This window comes from Gambusia affinis, linkage group LG10 (assembly GCF_019740435.1).
Source record: "Gambusia affinis linkage group LG10, SWU_Gaff_1.0, whole genome shotgun sequence".
NCBI classification, from domain to species: domain Eukaryota; kingdom Metazoa; phylum Chordata; class Actinopteri; order Cyprinodontiformes; family Poeciliidae; genus Gambusia; species Gambusia affinis.
Genome location: NC_057877.1, coordinates 26955776 through 26980688, shown reverse-complemented (window position 1 = coordinate 26980688; position 24913 = coordinate 26955776). Strand labels below are relative to the sequence as shown.

Sequence of the window (24913 nt, the reverse complement as noted above, 5' to 3'; positions counted from 1 at the left end):
AGATGTGAAGTTTGTCAAACTGTATTTATTCTTTGAATTTTTATTATTTAGTCAAGAAGTTGTTTCTCCAGAAAATGAATTGGTGTATTTTAAGTTCTGTTCTGCTGCTCTTGACAGTTGGTGGTTACCATGGTAACCAGTAACTGGCAGCTCCTCCCCCTTTGTTCTGTTGCCATCGGTAACAGAACCAAGTATTAGCTTCAGCTCTGGTTTTTTTTTTATTATTTTTTTTAGAAATATTATATTTGAACACATATTTTAGACTATTTTAATCATGTACAGTGTTACATGAGTAATTTTTGCTATATTTTATATATGTTTTTAACTGTTATTATGAATGTTGAGCATTTTAGCTACTAATTTTAATTTAAATTTTACACCTGTTAACTGTTGCTAGCTGCTGCTAACTGTTCCTTGGAAGCTGTTGCTTTGTAGTTTGTTTTGGATTATTTATTGCATTTTATTTTTTATATGGAAGCTGCTGGACTGATGTTAACCACCAACTATTTTCCTCTTTTCTTGGAATAGATTTAGTGAACCCGAGTGTTTATGTCATGAAGTTTACCCACTGGAGCTGAGACGAACATAGAAGGGTTACACATGCATGTGATGCCTTTTTATAGTAAAAACTAAAAGTGCAAACAGTGAATAGCCATCAGTAATATCATTCGGCTACAGGGAATCTGTTCCTGCTCGTAATTTCTTTCAGTTTCAGTCCTGCAGGGAATAGCTCCACAGTAATTACATAATAAAATTATCTAACAACAACACATTCATTCCCTACAGCAGTTGGCCAACAGTGAGATGACATCTGGATTCATCTAATTCTAGACGGAGAGTTTTGCTTAAACCGGGCCGCCACTGTCTTTAAAGCACCAATTTACTGGACAGAAAAGTTTAACGCTCATAATACAACAAATTCATGCTGCAGGAGCAGAAGCTTACAGGTTTGGACATCTTTTTAGGGATACATGTTTGCCAATATTTACCTTGATGAAGCCTAAAACAATACATTAAAAAGTTGACGTATCTTTTTATCCTACACTGCAAAAACACGACATAGATTTAATATCGAATGTCCAGAAAATAACAGTATGCATTCCACCGTGTCATTATTTTTTACAGAGAAATGAAACTAAAACAGAAACAATGCAAGTATTTTTTGTCCAGTTTCTAGTGGAAATATCTTAAGCACACTTAAAGTAAGACTAAAATAATTTTTTACGAAATTTTTCAGCAAATTATAGCAGTTATTTTTAAAGTCAATAGTTCCTTAAAATTGTAGAAAAAGTTCTAGTTTCATTGGCACATTAATTTATTTGTAATGTGAGAGAAATATCTTGTCACAAGTGAAATAATCTATCAATGAAACCTCATGCTTTTTCTGCAATTTTAATGAATTATCTTGTTGAAAGTTATTTGAAAGATAGTTTTATCTTATTTCCAGTGTACTAAGATATTTGCTCTAGAAACTAGATCAGAATTACTTGGTAAGATTTTGTGTTTTTGCAGTGAAGTTTATAGAAAATCTTTAAATATGTGTAACTTAAATGTTTTGCACATATTTTTTTGTTCTTATGACCACAAAATTGAATGATATAGCATTAAAAAAAACAACAATAATTCCTCAAATAAGACATTTTCAGGAAGCTCCAAAACAAACTGTTGATTAAATCCTAATCAATGTAATTAAAGCTGTACTCACATATGGGGGGGTGTCTACGCTGTCGGTATTGACCACCACTGGAGGGGGGTTGGCCTGCAAAAAAACACACAAAAAAAAACAACACTAATTCAGTGACTTTAACCTCAGATATCTGCAAATAAAACCGGGTAGCGGAAAGCTGAGAAAGCCAAAGCGAAGGCAGCGGTTCAGGACTTACTCGTCTCAGGTTTTGGTACAGCATGTTGAGTACATCTGCTATGGATTACCACCATGGAGCGACTGCGTACGCCGCATGACATGCTGCACAGCCCTTATAGTGGACAGCACTGACAACCACGCTACACTTTAAAAAACACTTTACAGGCGCCGTAAACTGAATTTAACACTTTATGTTAAAAGCTTACATCGCATTCCAGTGGTAGGATATTATCAGACTCTTACCAGCTGAATTAAGGCGACATTCTGGAGATTTTAAATTTATAAACTCAACTTTTTATGCTACTCCTCTTTATCTTGCTGCTTCTCCCACTGGATTATAAACAACAAATAATTGAAATTGTTTCTGAACGCCAAAAATATCAGCAATATCAGTGGATATTTGCATCAATCCACTGCTTTTCCTCTAGTCCTGATTTCTGTCCGGTCCTCCATCTTTAAGACAGATAGTCTGAATAAAAGTTATAATTTCTCCAACAACAAAAAAAGTTAGAAAAACTAACTAAACCACCACCAAAGAATCTCATAAACCAAAAGGACAGTCGCTCTGACGTCGAAGTACAAATGTGTAAGAGAGCGGCAGCAGAATCAACCGCTTTCCACTAATCTGTTCCACACATCGCCGTTTATCTCCTCTCGCTTTTATCGCTCTCTCTCTCTCAAACACACACACATTATCTGAATCCATGTGTTTCTCCCTCTCCGTCCATCGTGTCTGACTGCATGTCAGTCAAACTGGAGGGAACAGAGTGGGGGTGTTCGGAGGGATTAAATGTACGGTGGGAGGAGTCGATCTGGCCGCTCTGCAGCAACAATGAGGAGCAGAAGGTGTAGACAGATGCAAACAGAAAAACTACATAGATAATAAAAAAGAGGAATGCACAGAGTTGAGAGCAAAAGAAGGGGAAGGTTCAGAGCAGCAAAGAGGAGTTCATGGATATGGAGAGAGTGAGCTGCCAGCTGCAGCTGGTGCCATCGCCGTGAGAACCCAGGAAATGGGTGAGAAGAAGAAACTGGTTCGAAAATTTGATCATTTTGGAAACATCAAAAGTTAGAGAGATTCAAGATTAATCAGAAAAGCTACATCTAAATAAAACAAGGCACAAAGACAAAAAAACTATAATAAAAATCCAAACAGAGCAACACTTCAGTTGAAAACGCAAGCTCAAATATGAAATCTAAAATATATTTTAAGAAATGAGCACATTCCTGGCAATAATTTTTTCTAGAAAAACCTAAGTAGTTTCCAAGTTTATAATGTCAAATATTTGTCAAATACTTGAGAAAAAAAATTGAGATAGATTTCAGACATTTTCTCCAAAGCCCCAAATGTCCAAAATTTTGATCTTTTTTGATCTCAGAAGTTTTGATCTTAATCTCTGAAACTTACTAGAAAAAATGTGGAAGTTTCTGCATTGAAAAAGTCAAACGTTTCCAACCTCTGAAACACAGAAATTTCCTTGATTTTTCCAGAAAATGTCCGACATTAATCTAAAAAAGGTTTTTAGCAGAAATCTACTCTTTTGTTTTCTGTCTGCAACGGCTCTAACACACAGTTGTGCAAATATACAAAAGAGGATTAGGAAAATTTAAAAAATAAAAACAAATAAAAACTTAATAAAAATGTCTTACTTTCTTCCCAGAAATCTGACTTTCATTTCCTGATATCAAAAGTCAGAATCTGAGAAAAATATCAAAATTCTGACGTTAAAATTAGAATTTGAGAAAAAATTCAGAATTCTGAAATTAGTGTAAGAATTTAGATTTTTTTTCCCCAATGGTCTAAATCATCTTCCGTACAATAATTTTCAAATTGGCAAAAAACAAAAACAATAAAGCTATAAATAAAGAAAAAACAAATTAAAGAAACATTTGTGATTGTGTCACATTATAATTTCAGACCAAACAGCTCAGGTTCATCAAAAAGATACGAGACATAATAAATAAAATTATTCTTGAATACTCAATAGTTTCAAAATAATGAAAAAAAATCTGCAAAGCAGCGAAGCCGTGAAAGGTGAACCGCGTTACAGCGAGGGTTCACTGTATATTTTATTACGCGTTTCTAATCCACTAACAGATAGTCATGTGACCAAACTACTGCTTCACTGTGATATATATATATATATATATATATATATATATATATATATATATATATATATATATATATATATATATATATATATATATATATATATATATCTTGCCCATTTCGCTTGGGCAAAAATGGTGATAACCAACCAGACATAGTCGTGGTGGATAAACAACAGAGGAAAGCCGTTGTGGTGGATGTGGCAATACCAAGTGACTGCAACATCAGGAAAAAGGAGCATGAAAAACTAGAGAAATACCAGGGCCTAAGGGAAGAACTGGAGAGGGCCTGGAAGGTGAAGACCACAGTGGTGCCTGTGGTCATCGGGACCCTCGGGGCAGTCACCCCCAAACTGGAACAGTGGCTACAACAGATCCCAGGAACAACATCAGACATCTCAGTCCAGAAATGTGCAGTCCTAGGCACAGCCAAGATACAGCGCAGAACCCTCAAGCTCCCAGGCCTCTGGTAGAGGACCCGAGCTAAGAGGAAGAAGAATCACCAATGTGGGTGAGAAGGGAATTTTTTTTTTTTTTTTATATATATATATATATATATTTATATATATTGCAAGCTTTTATTTTAATACAAACTTGCTTTGTTTTGTTATTTATCAAAAATTTTAAATCTCTATTTTTGCTTTTTCAGTCGCTTACAAAGTGTTGGCTGGTTATAATATTAGCTAAAAATAGCTGACAGTTACGGCGCCATCGTGTTTTGGTAACTTTATATGACCCCTTCACAACTGTGACAACATTTTGTGTGGGTGTGTGCGTGTGTGTGTGTGTGTGTGTATACCAGGTTTTTTCTATCCTTATCGGAACCTGTTTCTGTCTACAATGTGGGGTTATGGGGACCTTTGCTCCTTGTGGGGACATTTTCTTGGTTCCCATGAAGGAAATTGTTGTTTTTGGGTTAATGGTTAGGTCTGTGATGGTTATGTTTAGGGTAAAGGTTAAGGAAAGGGTTAGGTATGTGACGATTAGGGTGAGGTTTAGGATTATGGTAAGGGTAAGGCTGTAGAAATTAATGGAAGTCAACGTGAAGTCCCCACAAGTGATGAAAACACGAATGTGTGTGTGAGTGTGAGATTTGTAAAGCGACCAATCCAACCAGTCAGCTGTGTTCTGTCTGGTGTTTTCATTGACACGCCAAGTCAGGACACATGCTTATATAATCAACATGTGTGTGTGTTTGAGTTGTGTTTCATGAAAAGGCCATAAGAACAAACACACACACACACACACGCCGACACGCACACAGCATCCATATCCAGATAGAGTGATTGTTAGCTGTTATATAATTGCAGATACACCAGCTGTGTTATTATGGCATTACGACCCGGTTCAGCCCAGCCACAGCTTAGGGAGGTTCAGACTAACCCGGTTCGTCTCATCAGGCAGAGACCGACGGACAAACAAGTGATTAACTCTTTCAGTCAGAGGTCGCCATCTTGCCACACACAGACGGATGGTTCAAAGGTTTTCAATTATATTTAAACGCATAAATACAGATATTTAGATAAAAGGACAAAATCACTGTCTATTAAAAAATTTACACAAAAGTTTGTCAGTGTAAAAGAAAACTGTCTTTTAAAATGTAATCTAAGAATAATTCTGAGAAAAGAAATTTGAATTCAGAGATTAAAGTCAGAAAAGTTTGAATTCTGAAACTAAAGTCAGAATTTTGAGAAAGAAATGTCAAAATTTTGAGACTAAAGTCAGAATTTTGAGATTAAAATCATAATTCTAAGAAAAAAAAGTTAAAAAAAAAAATTTCAGTGGCACTAATCCTCTTCCTCATCATGTAAAACAAAGTTATAAACAAACTTTTAAAAAATATTCTGGCCACATTTTCTGGCATTTAGCAAATATAAATTTGGTAATTATAATCTAAAACAAGAAAAGTCTGGTCTGATTTAACTTCATTAGGTGAGAAAAAAATGTGGGTTTGTGTCTTTTAAAGCGATTTGTATGTAAATATCTGGTTTCAACTGTAGCAAATGTTCGCTATCTATAACAATTGAATAAATAGAAATTAAGGATCAGAATAAATTAGATGATGCGCAGTAAATGTTGGTAAAAAATAATTAAATTTTATCCATACACATAGAAGGAGAGAATATGGAAACCAATGAGCCAAAAAGCCATAAAATAAAAATTGTTTCATCCTTTGTGTCTCACTAACCATCTTTCTTGTTGCATGATGTCGTACAACACATCGGCCTGGTTTGGACGACTGTCAGCTTCCAACATGGCGGCCCGCTCTGTCTGTCTTAATCTGCCACGCTAATTGACTAATGAGTTAATCAGAAGGAGCGTGACTCTAATCAAATCAGAATGGCCAGGCTAATCACGCTAATCAGGCTATCAGTAGCGTCTATCTCTGATCATTGCACCCACTGCACACTTACTACCTCACCATCATTCACAGGCAGCTGCATCGTTGGATTATTCCCCTCAGATTACAACGCTTTTACACATAAAATCTCTTTTTTTTGTTGCAACTCTGATGCTGTTTTTATCATTATGTTGTTATGTCTCATTGGCTGTTTGCTAAAATTGTCATAAATATAATTTATAATGTAATTAGTTGTCATTTCCCAAGTATAACAACATTATGGGGGCAAAATATTGAAAGCAGGTTGTACTTTAGCTTAATGTTGTGCTAAAAATACAGAAATTTTTCTGTTTTTGGTTAAATAAAAAAAAAAAAGAGAGAGATTAGATGCACTGATCCGATAATATCTCTATTGTTCCCGATTTTGGGTATCAGTCTAATTCTAAACTTAATGCTCTGCGCGATGTCATGCTTTATAATTTATTTTACAGTATATTTGTAATTCCCAAATGCAGGGGGTTTATATTTGTAAATCTGATTATGGTTAAGTCAGTGCCTCACCAGCTATGAACCTCACTGTACATTACTGGTGTATATATATTTGGACCTCTGTCTCTTTAAAAACTCCTGATCTCTCATAAACTGCCTACAGGAAGTCGTCACAATATGGTTCCTCTATTAATGCTTTAACAAAATTTTTACCAAAGTACTGAGAAGTACATTGTATAATGAGACCAGCAGATATGTAATTCCAGCAGGTGTTTGCTAATTGCTCCTGGCTAGTCTGAAAGACCAGAATGGGGGAGGAGTTGTACCTCAAAGGCGGAGCTAAGGCCACCCAGGCATCATGCACAGTTGAATGGTTACCATGGAGATTAAAGGATTTGTCAAAAATACATGAGAAAATCAAGTAAACAGTCCAGGCATGTTTTTGATGTTATAACGTTATAACATGATGATGCCCCTATAAGATGTATAACCACGAAAACCTACCTGCATACGGGTGTGTATTGGTACACAGTGGTGTCCGAGTGGCATGTGTGGATGCGCAGTCCAGATATATGTGTCATTGGGCCATGGCTTCCCACCAAACTTGCCTTTGCTCTTGGTGGGACTCTTCTTCACACTATCTCTGAGGTTGGGAAACTTCCCTCGTGAAGTCCTGGTGGCCAGGCTGGTGGGCAGTGTGCTCCAGCCGTATCCTCCTAACCCAGAGCACAACGGCAACTGGGGCGAGTGGAACGGGTGGATGGACAGCGACTGGGAGGCATGAGGAAGAGGAGGAGTGCCGTTCTGCTGCTGTTGGCACTGCTGGAACAGCGAATGGTGACTGTGCGATTGGCACTGGTGTTGCTGGTAGAGCTGATTGGATGAAGGCGAGGTAAACAGACGACCAGGTGAGGCTGGTGGGCAGCATGGTTGATGGTTCTGAGGAGGATGAAGCAACTGATGGTGACTTGCCGACACGTGGAGCTGGTGGTGGCTTGGAGATAAATGGAGCTGTTGGTGGCTGGAAGATAGATGGAGTTGGTGTTGACTTGGAGATAGATGAAGTTGGCTGTGGCTTGGCGAGAGGAGAAGGTTGTTTGGTGGTTGCTGCGCCAACGGACATCCAACCGGATGACTTGGAGATGGCGGTGCTATGTGGTAGTAGCTAGGAGACGGAGAAAGAAGCAGGTGTTTCTGAGATTGGCAGCCATATTTGCCTGAATGGGGTAGACGCTTTGGTGAGTGTAGCAGCGATGGTTGCTTTTGGTGATTTGCCACCTGAAGTAAACTTTGGTTCTGCTTGGAGTGGCTCTTTCCCGATTTGCCTTTCCCTTTAGCAGATTTTCCCTTAGTGGAGCTGGGCGTTTTGGGGCTACAACAAAACTCATGACTGTGGAAGTAGGTGGTCATTGTGACAAAAGTTTGGAAAATACTACCGTTGTAGTATTCTTGTATTACATTTTTTGTTTCAGAGGAATGGTCTTCAGACCATCGGACAAATCTTTGTACATCCAGAGATATTTTAGTCTTATTTGTTTGTGTTTCTCAGTATCTACAGCTTACAAAACAATATTTCAGATTGATCACTGAGTGGTAAACCATCCTCCTCTAGGGAAATATTCAGTTTTAAAAGTACAACAATCTCCATATAATCCATGAGTGTTGAATCAAGACGAAAGTAGAAGAAACTCTTGAGTGATGCTCCCGTCAGTTCAGGTATCGGTCCAGACGTAAAGATTTCTGCCGGTTGCTCAGAAAGGTTTCTCCTCCAGCTGTCAATCGTTTGATCCACCTACCTTTCTGCTCATCTTCACCGAGTTGTGTTGGCAGGTCTGGTCATGCTTCGGTTAAGATATTCCACAAAGTACAGACTAAAAACAGCAAATGACCCGGCCATAAATCACAATTCCTTTCCATCCAGCAGCAACAACAAGGAAAAGTTCAATCTTCTTCCTCTGAGCTTAGAGTTTACCAATGTAAATTGGTAAACTCTTATAATAAATTGGTAACAGGCTGCTTCTATGTTCACAGATCTATCTGCAAGCCTCGCTCATCTTTCTGAGCTACCTCCCTCTGACAGTGTCTGCCCCGGTCTGCCTCTCTGTCTCTTTCATTCTCAGACTGGCCAATTAGGGACTTCCCCGGACTCCTGCACATGACAGCAGCCAGGCATGACTAATCGATAGGCAACCAGGGACACTGATACAGCGCTGGGAGCTTAGAGAGAGCGTACAATAGTAGGAGATCCGTGATTGGTGGAGGATGCTCGCCTCCAACAACCTTTGTCTTGTTCTTTTAAAGCAATGCAAGGCAGGCTGCACTACAGGGTTTGAGTGTGTCTCTATGCGTTGGCCTACTTTCTCTGAGATCTTCCTTCAAAGTGAAAGAGTGTACGTGTTCATCAGCTTGCTCATACTGCTTTTCCAGATGCTCAAACAACTGCACAGGTGTGTTTCTGCAGCCACAGGTGGGTAGAGCACTCAAAAATTATAAAGTGAGCAGAGAGGTTTACTAGCAGAGAGAAGTTTTGAGCGCGAGAAGAAAGTTAATATTTGAAAGAGAGCAGAAGTTTTGAGTTCAAGTATTAAAGTTTTGAGAATAAAACACATTAAAACTGCTTTAAGACTGAAAATGGGAGCTCTCGAATTATGGCAGATAAATTTCTCCAGACAAGTTGCTACAATCGGAAATAGCCACACAGTCACACTCAGTTCAAAACTTTCATTCTATTGGCTGAGAGGTTGCCAGGTGACGGTACTTTTTGTTTTGAGAGAGAGCAGAAAAGAATCCGCAAGCGAGCGGAGAGAAGTTTTGGGTGCAAGGAGAAAGATTAGAGAGAGCACAGAGAATATTTCAAAGAGAGCAGAAGTTTTGAGAACAAATACATGAAGTCCTGCTTTCAAACTGGAAATTTTCTACTTGTGGCAGTAAAATTTCCCCATAGAGATTAAATCTCCCTGTTATTTGGAAAAGAGCAATTACAGCCTTTGGTAATGTCCTAAACTGAAAAGATGTGCTAGTACAAACACATGTAATTATGACTAAGAGGTGTGTGTTTTTATAATGTCAGCTAATACCAAAACTCGCCCAAAAACAAAACGAGCTGAGAGGAAAACGAGGGCTATATATATTTAAAACATGAGTGAAAAGGCGAAGAGCCATCCATGTAGAAGAGACAGAGAGATGCAGAGAGAGAAAACACTCCATGAGTTAACGGGTATAAATGTGAATGTGTGTTCCCTGTGTAAAGTGCTGGTAGCGCTGCAGGCAAACCACTAAGTCAGGGGAGAATGAGCAGGGAGAAAGGCTGTTAGCATCACAGCGCTAAATGAACGCTGCTGCGCGAGGTAGGCGGTGTGGAAGGAACAAGAGCGAAGTCAGGAATGGAAATAAATGAGCTGAGAGGGAAGAGAAACAAAAAACATCTGAGTTTTACACATCCTTCATCAGAGAAAATCCTTTTTTTGTTAAAATAACTTCAACTCTAAGCTTTGAGTACTGATATGATTTAAATAAGCAAAGAAAACAAGATTAACCTCATAAAGAAGTTGTTATCACTGCCTTCTCTTCTTTCAAACATACTTTTCAAAGACACGTGAAATACAGATTTTTTTTTTCTATGTGAAAGAGTGAAACTCTCATAAAAGCTGAACAGAAGTCAGTTTTTTTTAAAAAAGCTGAAAAGTTTTTTGGGAGCAACACACTGAAATATTTAATTATTATATAATTTATAAATGTATCAACATTTGTATGAACTGTAAATATTTTTTATTGCTATGTATGTCAAATTTGTGATATATTTGGTTTGTATGTAACAGCAGAGTGTTCATTAATTTTCATTATCCATTTTCATTCAAATGAAAAGAGAAAATATACAAATCAATAAAATGAATGGCCAGGCTGCACAGTGGTGCAGTTGGTAGAGCTGTTGCCTTGCAGCAAGAAGGTCCTGGGTTCGATTCCCGGCCCGGGGTCTTTCTGCATGGAGTTTGCATGTTCTCCCTGTGCATGGTGGGTTCTCTCCGGGTTCTCCGGCTTCCTCCCACAGTCCAAAAACATGACTGTCAGGTTAATTGGTCTCTCTAAATTCTCCCTAGGTGTGAGTGTGTGTGTGAATGGTTGTGTGTCCTGTATGTCTCTGTGTTGCCCTGCGACAGACTGGTGACCTGTACAGGGTGACCCCGCCTCTCACCCGGGACCCAGCTGGAGAGGAACCAGCAACCCTCCTGACCCCATTAGGGACAAGGGTGTAAGAAAATGTATGGATCGATAAAATGATTGTATTCCAAAAAAAACCCTAAACTAAATCAAAACAACATTAACTCAAAATACAATTCATATGAATTCACATGATTCTATTTCATATTTCTTCAAAAAAGTTACTTTTACCATTCTCTTACAGATTTAGCATTTTGAGTGATTTCTACTGTATGATGTGTGTTTTAAATTAATTAAATCAATTTAAATTAACAAATTAAACTTAAAAAAATACAAACTGTGAGAAACATCCTCCTCCTTTTAACATTAAATGATGGTATCGAATTTATTAAATTAACTTTTGGACAATTTTAGCTTAATTTTTTGTCAATATTCAAGCTTATTATTTTATAAATGAAAAATTAATCTTATGTTTTATCTTTAATAATTTCTTACTAGTGCTATTATCAATTGTCAAGACCAATAAAACCTAAAAACATTCAGCCATGTTTTTTATACTGCAATATTCAAGTCACCAGCAGAGGGCGCTGTAGTCCACAGACAGATATAGAACATATGAACTGTAGATAGATAATAGATAGTATGACCACTTTACTGATCCTAAATAAATGTCTTATAAACTGATAGATCTGCTAAATATAATATTGGATAAAAAGCAAAAATGTCTTTTTTTATTATATTTTTATTTTTATTATTTTTATTAGTTATATTTTTATTTTATAAACCTAATAAAAAATACGTCTAGCAAAGCGATACATAAATCTAATCAAACCCGCACACCACAGATCCCATCATGTCATTATTTATTAAATGGGGACAAAACCGTAATTAAAAATGTCGGGAAGCATTAAGTGCACCTCCAAAACCCGGCAATAAAAAACCGAAGAGTGGATCAATATCATTTTTATTATGACTTTTTCCAGTTTTTAGTATTATTTAATGGATTTTTTATTATTTTTTTTGTCTGGTTATTTTTTATTAGTTTCTAGAGTGTGCTCGCTACTTTTTATTAGTTGTTATCAGAGGTGGACAGATGACCCAAAAACTTTACTCAAGTGATAATAGCACTAAAAGCACTACTTCAACATATTTTTACTCAAGTATAAAGTAGCCATCCACAAAATTAAGTAACTGATCAAATGATCAATCACCTAATATTTAAAAATTACATCATCAGGCGGATCAAAATATAAAGTGGAAATTTTGGTATTTTATGGATGAAAATGACAATAATTTATATAAATAACAAAATATATCAAAATAAGGCAAAATATATTTTTTTCCAAATCAGTTTCTTTTAATAAAAACTGATGAAACTTTAAGAAAAAGTGCCGGAGTGCGTCTGCGTCTGGTGAGTTTTTGGTTAAAACATGTTTGTTTTTCATTCAGTGGGTTAGAAATCCAGAAATTTTACTCAAGTAGGAGTAAAAATACTTTATAATATAATTACTCAAGTAAAAGTAGAAAGTACAGCGTAGTAAAAATACTTGTAAAAGCACACTATTCCAAAAAAAAAAAAAAAAACTTACTCAATTAAATGTAATTAAGTGGATGTAACTAGTTACTTCCCAACTCTGGTTATTATTTAGTTTTTATTACCTGTAGTTTTATACTTTGGTTAATTCAAAAAGGTCAAAGTATTTTGTTGTGATTATAAATACATTGATTGGATAATAAGTACAGAATAAAAGATAATATTTTTGTAAAAAGTATTAAATTATTGTTGAACAGACTGACTGGTGTTTGTCCCAACTTTTGCTGTCGCCATTTTGTGACGCCAGGAGAAATATGGGGTGCCATAACTGACGTAAACTGTTTGTGTTGGGGGGGGGATATAAATTTCACATCAGTTCAAAAGTCCAATAAATAGATTTATTAACACAAAAAAGGATTTTAAATCCTAACAAACTATGTTCTAGGTAGTTTTATATAATTCTAGTTTTTCCCCATTCAATTAAAAGTTTAATTTATTTCAGTTAGCAAAAATGTTTTCTCAATTTCAATTTTCATTAACTATAACAACATTGCTCCAGATTCTAGTTCTTGAATTAGTCATTAAATTAAACTTAATGCAAACAAGTACAAGCAGGATTTTTATGCAGGCTGAACAGAGGAAAAGTGAGATATTATTCAGAGGAATCTGTTTTTCACAGGTGAACTCCAGAAGATGAATCCTTCCTCAGTGAAAGACCAACTGTAACTGAGAGTCGGTCTTTCACTGCTCTGCTGTGACTACTTCCTGTTTCCTGTCCTGCTCTTCCTGGTGAAATCCTAGCTCTCACTCTTTCTATCTGAAGGGCTTTTAGTGAAGCTGCTGTAACGTTATCCATCGTCGCCGCCTGCCGCAGACGGGCTCGCCGCGATCACCGCGCTCCTCGCCTGTTTATGGCCAGCCTGTCTGCCAGGCTGGGGATTTCTCTGTTCTCATAGTTAAAAATAAGAAATGTATGTATAGTTGCACCAGAGTATTATGGCTACGTAAATAAAAACACAATAAAATTATGAGAATAAAGTCATAATGTCACAAAAATAAAGTAGTATTATTACGACTTTTTTTTGGTAATTTTATGACTTTATTGTCGCATAATTTCAACTGCATTTTCTAAATAAAGTCAAAATATTATGTCTTTATTTCAACTTTGAAATAAAGTCGTAATATTGCATACAAAATTCCCGTAAGTAATATTAGAAGAATATAACTTTATTCTCATAACATTGTAAACTTATCCTGGTAATATTCTGACTTTATTCTAGTAATACCATGACTTTATTCTCATATTTCAACTTTATTCTCATATTATTTCAACTTTATTCTCATATTATTTGGACTTTATTCTCATATTGTTTCAACTTTATTCTTATAATAATATTAGTTTGTTCTTGTATTATTTAAAATGTATTTTAGTTCATCTTCGTTCTCATGATATTGACTTTATTCTCATAATTTTATTCTTGCATATTTTATTTTTTCTTAGTATGACCCTTACATGTATGTATTACATTTGTATTTCAGTTGAACCGTGTAGAAATTGCAGCGTTAAAACAGATAAAAGTAGCTTCTTTTTTTTGCTTTTATGTCCTGTTTTAATCATTTTCTGACTGTCTCCAGTTGGTAAAGTAACTATTATCTCAATTATCCCAGGCACAAGCTCCCTGCCATGTCTGCCTCTTCAAGCGTACCAGCTGAGATGATTACATCTTCAACAAGGTAAGGCAAGACGAGTCTAACTGTATAAAATCATTTAAACATCACATAGCTCACAGTGCTTTATAAGAAAATATCATTAAAACCATGAAATGTACTTTAAAAATATATGAGGTAAAATTGAAAACAAAGTAATGGCGATATCAGAATAATATCACGAACTGATGAATGAATATTTAGTGTTTATGTTACCTCTCCTTATTTTGAAGTAAGAGACGTCTGCAACGTCACCGAAATGCATTTAGGTTTGAAAACCATCCAGTGCTTCGCCGACCAATAACTCAAATTTAAAATCCATCTTTTGACATTTATCTTTTGACTGGAGTGAGCTGAAATATTTTACTGGCACAGGTCATAAACCCGTCAGCCGCTTGCTGGATGACCTGCTGCTGCCTGATTGATTTTTAAAGGGGCAGTTAAAATTGGGCTTGAATCCGCCACAACACCCGGGTTTCCTGCACACACTTTAGTCTTCTGCCTTTTCAGTTTCAGTTAAGTGTAGATGTTTAAAATTACCCTCTTTAGGAGCAAAACTAACACCGAAACACTCACTGGTGTTGTGAAGACAGGCCATGTGGAAAGAGGAATATAAAGTTGTGTCATCAGCATACAGTATGAATACTAAGAGTTGTTGTAGGACTTTATAAACTAAAGGGTCGAATTATATCATAATAACTCAAAATTTGTTATTTTTTACTATTTTCTCCATCGTTTGTTCAACAAAACCATCAATAAATATTATAAAAATTTTGGGGAAAAAAAATCAATAAATGCAATTAGTGTGTAGTTTAGTGACACAATTCACACTTCTTTACATGACTGGTGTCCTAAAGAAGAATATTACAAATATCAAGAGCAGTATTCGTATTTTTTGGGCTGTATGGTCGCCATACAATGAGGTCACAACCTTACAGTCTCCGTCAAGAGAAGTAATAAATACTTCTTATTGCCATTTTTATTATTATTATATCACTATCAAACTTTTGAGTCCCTATTGCCCACTGCTACGCTCAACCGCTCACAGATTGGTGGAATCAACTGATTCACTCACTCTTTGGTTACCTAGCAACTCACTCACTCGTTGGTTACCTAGCAACTCACTCACTCTTTGGTTACCTAGCAACAACCTGTAGAGTAATTTGAGCAGCACAAGTTTAAGGTTTAAGGTCTCTTAACTGCTTAAAAATAAAAACGACACCATGGAGTGGAAACTGAAAAATGGAGGGAAGCTCAAGCCACCAGTTTGGTAGTTTTTAAGATATTTAAAACAAAAAACTAATCAATAATTACAGATATTGACTGATATGAAACACATATATCATGATTCGTTTTTCAGCCAAATCATCCAGCCCTAATGTTTATGAGTGCAGTTGGGTGAATATTGCTTTAAAGGGCTGGTATCACTAGACTGAGTCCATTAATTATTTACTTAAAGAGGAATTACCATTGTTTACACAATTTAGACAGTTTGTGACGAGTTCTTAAAGGAACAATATTAGGGTAGTTCTAAAGCTGAATGTAAAAATAAACCAGATTGTTTTCTTCACATCCCATACACCAAAAGTCCCACCTTTAAAACATTAATCCAGACGTCAAAATTAGCTATTCTTAGCTGACTTTTATCCCTGCGTCTCTCACCTAATGACAGCAAACCACGCAGGATAAAACAAGCATAAAAAAATTAAGAATGAACTATTTATATCATGGCACACATTTTGTGTGAAACGTTTATTTTAGCTTCTGTGTCTTCAGGACGACCATTCCCCATTAATATATTTATAAATATTCTTCATGCACATAAAAGGCCTGTAAATCCAAGATGTTGCTTTGTTTTGCTACATCTACACACCCATTAAATGGCACAGATATGAAGGTTTCCAGCTCCTACTCTTGCTATCTCAGCTTTGTCATTACCACTGATGTGGGAGCTATCACTCATCAGTGTTGTAAGGCATCAGATATTTAATAACAATAAAACTTAACCTGCAAAGTTGGGATAGGATTTATCAAAAATATATATATATTTACTTAAAATATGTGGCTAAATCCCCATCAAGAGCCTTTCACTAAATGCAATGGTTTTAAGTGTGTCTGCAAGAAAGTTATTATTATTATTACAATGCTGAGGAATAATGTCCACGCTCATAAATAGAAATATCTTAAGCATAATCACATTCACATCAAACAGTTGTATTAATTCAATCCAGAAGGTAAGTCTTACTTGTGGGTGGGCATTTATTGTATCGCTTATCATTTATCGTGATACATTTCTTATCATGATAAAACTCTAATTCACATATGTCAGAGTCAAGGCCCGCGGGCCACATCCGGCCCGCGAGAAGATTTTCTACGGCCCCTGGGATGATCTTGATTTCTCAATGGACATTCGATCAGTCCGGCCCTCGGCTTGTAGCTAAATTTTTAATTTGGCCCTCCGTCCATTTGACTTTGACACCCCTGCTCTAATTTATTGTTTTCAAGATAATTTCCAATTAATGATGTTGAAACCTCCAACAAAACTGACCCTATTGTTGTGATTTTTAGTTTGACTATTTTCTTCACTGTTTGTTCAATATTCAAACTATTACTTGTGGACATTTATTGTATTGTTTATCATTTATTGTGATAAATTTCATTCAATATTTATCACTGCCAAGATAAGTTCAAGTTTACTGTTTATTTTCTCAACTGTTTGCTCAATATTAAAACTCTTACTTGTGTCTAGGTTTGGGTGTTTATCGTACAGTTTATCATTTATCGCGATACATTTCTTATCATGACGATTTTCATTTATTGCCGTCAAGATAAATTCCAATTAATGACTTTTAAAACCCTCCAAAAACTGTCCATATTGTTGGGATTGCTAGTTTTACTATTTATTCCCTGTTCCAGGGCCGCTCTAAGCCTTTTTGGGGCCGTCAGGGGATTTTAATTGGGGCCGGATGGTGCTGAGGTCCTAATTAGACGCTTACCTCGCATATATGCCTAGCCTAGCATTCAATGAGAGCATCAAATAAATATCAAAGTCAAAAATATAATTAATTGCAGTTATTGTGTGCAGTTTAGTGATACAATAAAAATTTTTTGTGGATAATAAATTGTCCCAGAAGTTATTGTGATAAATGATAATATTATTGTTTTGAGACCTTTTGTAAGTAATATAATGGTAATGGCATAATAATAATAATGCACATTCTCAGAGATCAATACACTTTAAATTCTAATGAACATTTAACACTGGAATTGGAAGATATTTTAAATATCCAAAATAAATAAACAAAACAACAGAAACAACAAATAAAATGAAATATAAATTCCCCGTAAACAAAATTATTATTCAAATAAAGGAATAGTTGAGACCAAAGAACCAGACTGAAGACAATTTTCATCCAGTTTTTGGTAAAAAGAGAAAAACAATAAATCATGTAAATGAAAATTATTATTATTATTTTAATTTATGACACAATAAATTGATTTCTTGTTTATTGCGTCAGGGATAGATACCAATCACACTTCTTTAAGTGCCTGGTGTCGTAAAGAAACACATTTCCAAGAGCAGGATTTGTGTTTTGCTGAGTCAGCCATACAATTACCTAAAAAATAATCATCGTTGTTGCAACAGGACAACAAAATATCGTGATAAAACCTGAACTCTGCGTCGCATCTCAAACTATTCTATAGAAATCCCATCTAGATGTTATTCTGCTGGGTCCAGCCTCCTTAGCGAGCAGCCATATTAAATTATTGCTATTGGTTGTTGTTGATTATATCAGCAGCGACAGAACAGGCTGGAGGAAGCAGACTGACGGTGAGTGTGTGTGTGAGGAGACGTCTGCGTGTGTGTGTGTGTGGGAGAGAGCTGACATGCAGGCTTCTTCCCACACACAGAAGGTGATGCAACATCTCACACCCTCTCAGCACTGCAAAGCTAAACGCTGAACTCGCTGCTTCAGCCCAGTCAGTGTGTGTATCAATCTGTGTATGTGTGTGTAGGGGTGTGTGAATGCGTGTGTGTGTGCATGTGTGTATGCAGAAGTGGGTAAAAAAGTATATATATATATACATATATGTTTTTACTTATAAGTTTGCCCCCATCTTTCTTGACTCACTCTCACTCCCACAGGAAGACATGAACAAATGTTCTGCTTAGCGATCGCCAAAATAGTATCGCCATGACAACAGCCGATGCCACATGCATCATCAGCAGCTCATCCAGGCTCACGAACGTCGAGCCTGGACTCTTTCTAAAGTTATCTCATTCATTTACAGTCAAAAATGAACATTTCACATGTTGATGCAATTAAAAGTTTTGGAGGAATAGGATTAATCATATTTATAATTTTCTTGAAACATCGCCTTCCTCAATTAATGGCTTGTGTAATTTTTTTTTTTGCCAGTGATTTTTTTTTTTTTTTTGTGCCTAAAAACGTCAAAAAATGTCTTGGGCCATTGTTACAGAAAAGTAAAAATAGATCTACTGTCTTTTGTTTCTTTCGATTTGTTCCATTTCTGTTCTTTATATAAGTTTTCTACAAGAAATTGGGTTTTTTTGCAAGATAGTAAAATGTTTCTTAAGATGAAAACAAAACACAAACAAACAATAATTATGATCTAAACCACAAAAGTGACAATAGTTTTAAAAAAAACGCACAAAATTTCTATAGTAATTAGATGTAAATAAAGGCTCTGATCAGAAATCATTAACCCAAACCACGTGTACCATCATGAGAGTTTTCAGCAAGTCTGAACATGTTTCTGTTTCCATGCTGCTGCTCAAATTATCTTCATCCATCTAAGAATAGTTCTCAAATCATTGAGCATATTTAAGACAAAACAAATGGGCATTTCTTTTGTGAAGACACACCAAAAAAAACTTGGTAAATAATCCTAATTTCTCAAACATGGGTGTTTCAGATGGTGCACAAGTATACAGAGATCAATAAATTATCCCAAAGGAGTTGATTTTAATCTGTTGCAACTAATAGATCTGGAGTCACTACTCTGTATTTTAAGATACGGAGGGAAAGTTTCGTGAGCTGGAGAGAGATAACAAGCCTTTCTACAGCTGAATATGGCGTGTGTTGGGAGGTGTAGGTTGAAAAACATGATCTCATTTCACCTGACAATCGATGACATGCAAGTTTTCCATTTTAAAACCGGCCACCCAAACGCAGGCTCAACAGGGAAAATGTGAGAATAAAATTAAATCCAAACCTGCCATCTGTCTTCTGGCTAAATCTTAGCTTACCCTGCGAGCTTCACCCTTACTCTAACACAGGGTGTCCAAAGTGGGGCTCAGGGGCCATTTGTGGCCCTTGAAATGGTTTCATTCGGCCCTTGAGCACAAGTCAAGGATGGTAAAAATTTGCCCAACTAAATTGAAAACAACTGATGACTCCGAATGTTTGGAAAAAGTTTTTCTTTTAATAAGATAAAAATTCCAAGGCATTTTTAAGTTTTAGATTTTTAATGATTAATAGATTTCATTAAAAATGTTTGTTTATTATTGCATGATGGGGTATTAAGGCCATGCTTACAAAAGTACAAGAATAAAGTCATTAAATTACTGGAGTAAAGTTGAAATAGAATAAAGTCATTTTTATGACTTTATCCTCATTATTTGAGTTTACTCTTGATTCAGACTTTCTTATATTATTTAATTTTTTTATTTTATCTTAGTGTGGCCCTAATACATTGTTGTATTATTGAGCAGGTAAAATTGAACTCTTCCCATAATTTTAATCGCTCAGCCCTGATAGAAATCTGCTCAGTGAAAACAGCAACGTCAGCTGTTAAATGTAGTAAATCTGTCTGATCTTTACGTTTATGATGCATAACTCTTGGAATAATTGCTTCACATGCTTCTAAATGTTCTGGTTGTGTGGGTGCTGGATGGATATTTTGATGTCTTAGACAGAAACTGGGTTCAGATTTCGTTCCCAGTCGTTATTCCAGTCTTTCCATGGCTAGAACCAGTATCGCCCCCAGCTCTGTCTATTCTTTGCCACGCCCATTTACTTTGACCACTAAACACCTCTTCATTGCTTTCAAAGCTTTCTCTGCAGGCATACCTCGACTTTACATCTAATCAATTATACAGGAACGAGTAAAGGCAGAGAAAGAATAAAGCTGCGTTTGCAACAAAAACACTGCAAAAACACCAAATCCAACTAAGTATTTTTGGTCTAATTTTCAGTGCAAATATCTAAGAACACTTCAAATAAGACAAAACTAATTTTCATGTAACTTTTTAGCTCAATAATTCCTTTATATCGATGAAAAAGGGCTAGTTCCACTGGCAGAGTTTATTTATAACTTGGGAAAAATGTTTTGCTAAAAGTTAAATAATTTGCAAGTGGAAGTAGAACTGGGTTGCTAGGCGACCGGCTGGGCCTGGCTGAGGTTGCTAGGTAACGGCGCAGTAGCTGTTGTAGAAAAAGTTAATTAGCTAATTGGGGCGGATCTAAAAAAAATATCTATGGGTGGCTAGAATTTTTCAGGATTATATATATATTTCATTCTCACATTTAGTTTACACAGACCTATCACTGGACTTACTTTACTTGTTTCAAAATGAGCTTCATGTAGCACTGAGGATTAAATATAATTTCTTAATGTAGTATAATTAATTATTTTTACATCTTTCATACTGCTGCTAACTGATATGCATTACTGGACTGGACAGCACCTATTAGTCGCTATGTGATGCTTTGAGCTATGTCCAGAAAATAATTCTAATCCAATGCAGGACGAACAGAAATTTGTCACAAAAATATTAGTAGCGCCATCATCTATCTATTAAATACGATTTAAAATAAAGATCAACAGTTTGGTTTCTGTTAGTTCTGTCAAGATGCAAGAAAGGTTAAATTTCTCTTATATTGGTCAATCGTTTTATTTTAAATATGCTGTAGGAGCTGTAGTTTGGTGACTTTTAGAAATATCGCCACGTTTTACGAACAGAGGGAATTAGTTCAGTTTTTGGCGCTTGTTTTACTTTTAGGAACTGCAGCGCCTGCAATAAAGCTGATAAACAAGTGGAGACCAAAACTAGACAAAACCACTTCTATCCTGCTTTTTCTCGCTACAGGCAGACCCGTTGCCGTGGCAACCGACGGACAGCAGCTCAATGAGCAGATAAAGCAGAGATTATGTTCAATCCTATCGGGGGAATCAATACCAAAAACAAACATTTCCCACACAGAAAAGTAGCAAAAACACCAAAACAGATCATTCAGTCTGTTACATTATGCTGTCAGGTTTGACGTCTTCATTCTCATTATTAATACATTTTCGCCTGAACACAGCGGCGGTTGATTAGCTGATTTAGACTCCTGCTCTACTGATGACTTGGTGTGCAGGTTGTCCTATTTTAGTGCTAACGGAACCAAAACACACCGAACTGAGCAGCACCTTAAGGTTATCAGAGTCCATAGGAGGCTAGCAACAGGTAGGCTAGCTTAACTAACTCACTGCTCACTTTTTCAACATTTTCTCTAAAGTAAAACTTTTTCCTCACCAGTTGAACCTTGTTATCTATGGCTGTCATAAGGTTGAATTAACCGCTAAACGTTGCGTCCTTTTTCAGATTCTATGGGCGATTGTGGTATTTTTCTGACCACCAATATTCCGGACTCAATGGACAGCAATGGCGCGTGTGTGGCGCACAATAAATCCCGTAACGTCTAATCCAGTAATATCCGTCCATCCATATATATAAATGCTGCTGCCTCGCGCTCTGTCCTTCTCTCGCACTTCCCGCTACTTAGCATTAGGTGTCAGGTTACATTGCGTTGCATTCAATGTTGTCGGAAAAAAGAGATTCGTGCGCTTAATGTCCGATTTGCAATAACTATTTATTGAATTCATTGTCGCCAGCTGGGGTGGCAACAGGAGCGACAAGGGTTGGGGTGGCAACTGCCAGTTGATCTGCCCCAGTAGATCTGCCCCTGCTGCTAATAGAACAAATACTTTTTCATCAATAGTATTTATTTAAACAAGCATTTATATGATCCACGGTTTTTATATAATCCAAACAAACAAATAAACCTATATATGGCTTAAATGTACTTAAGTTAGCTTTAAATTATTTCAAGTGTACTAACATATTTGAACTAGAAACTAGACCAAAATACTTGGTAATATTTTATGTTTTTTGCAGTGTAACAATTAAATCTTTTAACAGAATACTAGTTAGGAAAAAGCCTGACTGTAAAATAGAAGATAGATGTTTTTTCTTACTATTATGTTCATTTCTCACACGACACAAAACATTTAAATATTCATAATAATTTGAGAAATTAAGTCTCAAAAGTCAACAAAGCTTAGACAGCAGACTCTGTAAAAAGATAATAAGGTGATGAGAAGAGTAGGATTTATTTTATTTTGTCCTTTAAAGGTCCGTTTTACTTCAAATCTGCTTATTCAATAAAAAAAAATTACTTCACAGATATTCTTCTCTGTTTTCAAAGTGCAATTCTTTCTTAAAGAAAATTATTTAGCATTTTATTTGCTATATGCAGCCTGTTTGAAATTCCCCTCCACTTCTAAGTAAACAAACATAAAAACAGCTTTACAGCTTTTTCTATAGAGCTTCAACAGCAGGATAAGCGTGTGTGTGAGATGTGTGTGTGTTTAGCGTAAAAACCCATCAGTCTGGCAGTAAGTGCCTCTGAGAGGGAAACAGCAACACCCTGGGAAATCACCAGCCAATACAGCAAAGGGGCGAGTAAATATTTTTTCCATGGGCTGAGCTGTAAATGTGTTGATAACTGCAGAATAATCAATGTTCCAGATTAAGATTCAACACAAGGAGATGATTAAATTAATCTTCAACACAGCTATGATGACAAATATCATCTTCTTATTTTTAGGACAAAATTAGGACAAAATATTGATTTATATGATAAACTAATAATTATTTGTACCTATTTGTGCTTATTTTAGTTTCATAATGCAGTCCATGGACGCTGGGGTTTGAAGTAAATGGGAACAAACACACAAGAATCACAGCAAACAGCAGTATTTAGATTTATTATTTTATCTAATGTGTACACTGCAAAAACACAAAACATTACCAAGTATTTATGGTGCCGTTTCCTGTCCAAATAAGACAAAACTAACATGTTAGTAGTTTTGAGTAAAATAAACACATATTAGTTTATTTTAAGTAAAAAACTCCTTTTTATTGATTTAAAAAGTACTAGTTCAATTAGCAAATAATTTCACTTATAAAAAGGAAAAATGTTTTGTTATAAGTGAAATAATCAGCCAACGGAACCAAACGGTACAATACTAGCGCGTTTCCATAAATATTAAGGAATATTTCACTTTAAAAAAATCTCTTATATCTTCCTGAATATTTTAGATATGCTCTAAAAAAATTCAATAAATTAAACCCAGTCTTCCACATTGCACTGCAAAACCACAAAATCTTATTTTTTATCTCGTGCAAACTTGAAATAAAGCAAAACTAACTTGCAAATATGTATTCAGCAAGACATAAGAACTTGTTTTGAGTCAATAAATTTTTTAATATTCATAGCATTTTTCTCATGTTATTAATGAATTAATCTCCCAGCTGAAGTGGCATTTCTCATCAATATTAAGGAATTATTTACTTAAAACAAGCTCATATATCTTTCTTAAACGTTATTTGTAAGTTAGTTTTGTTTTATTACAAGTATACAAAGATGTTTGGTAATACCAAAATACTTGGTAATATTTTGTGCTTTTACAGTGTAATTTTAGCAAATAGCTAAAAGGTTTTATCATGGCTTTGAGAGTTCAGGTCAGTTTATCCTCAGAGAAAATAAGAGTTTGGAAAAAGATGCTGCATGTGAAATGCGGCATCATAAACTCAAACAATTAAAGCTGAAATTCTGGAGAGTTTTCTATACAGTCTACCAAAAGATGTTGTTACAGATAACTGAGAAAAAAGGTTTGGATAAAAAAGATTTGGATTGGTGAGTCTCATTTAATAGTGAGCGCATACACTGTAAAACAAAACATCTTGCTCAACCAAAGAATTTAAGTGAGCAGAACCTAATTCTCACCAATTTGTTTGTACTGATTTTAAACCAGCGGTGTGAACGTCTAGATTATAGAAATGCTGGATAAGTTAATATTTTCTGTCAGTTTGAGCAAAGAAACAAATACAACAAAGAAACCAGGAACCGTTTCAATTAAATAGTTTTCTTTTCATATAAGTAGTTTCAAGTTAGAAGCTACATGTTAAATGATTTAATTTAAGTTATGTCCATTAAATTACCAAGACATTTATTGTCATAAGTGAAATAATCTGAAAATAGAACCAGTCCTTTTTCACCAATATTAAAGAATTAATTATCTAAAACCAACTCCTACATTTAGCTAAAAAGTTACTTATAAGTTAGTAAACAATAAGTAAAATATAGTAAAAGTTTTACAATATTTTAGTTATTGTAAAAACTAAAATATTTACAATAGAAATTAGATCAAAAAATACTTGGTAGAACTTTGTGTTTTTGCAGTGTAGGAATTAAATTAGGGAGCAAAACATCTATGTTCCTGTTAAATAATTAAAATAAGAAGTATTTAACATAAGTATTTATAATGTTCATGTAATGTAATAAGTACTTATAACTGATGTTATAAATAAATGTATTAATAAACTGATTAAATGCAACATTTATTAAAATTATTA

At 35.4% G+C, this 24913-nt stretch overlaps 1 protein-coding gene across 9 annotated transcripts in view; it reads right to left on the bottom strand.

Annotated features, from left to right (window-relative positions):
* LOC122839051 (discs large homolog 1-like protein) overlaps positions 1-24913 on the bottom strand; it is a 137177-nt gene that overhangs the window by 56549 nt on the left and 55715 nt on the right. For 6 of the 9 annotated variants that reach the window (XM_044130285.1, XM_044130288.1, XM_044130289.1 and 3 more), the window contains one exon: positions 1706-1759. In XM_044130285.1, the coding sequence (XP_043986220.1) occupies positions 1706-1759 (54 nt within the window). Of the gene's footprint in view, positions 1-1705; positions 1760-1883; positions 2475-7310; positions 8240-21748; positions 21794-24913 lie in introns of those variants that run through there. The other 3 variants (XM_044130293.1, XM_044130286.1, XM_044130294.1) reach the window with 3 other exon arrangements.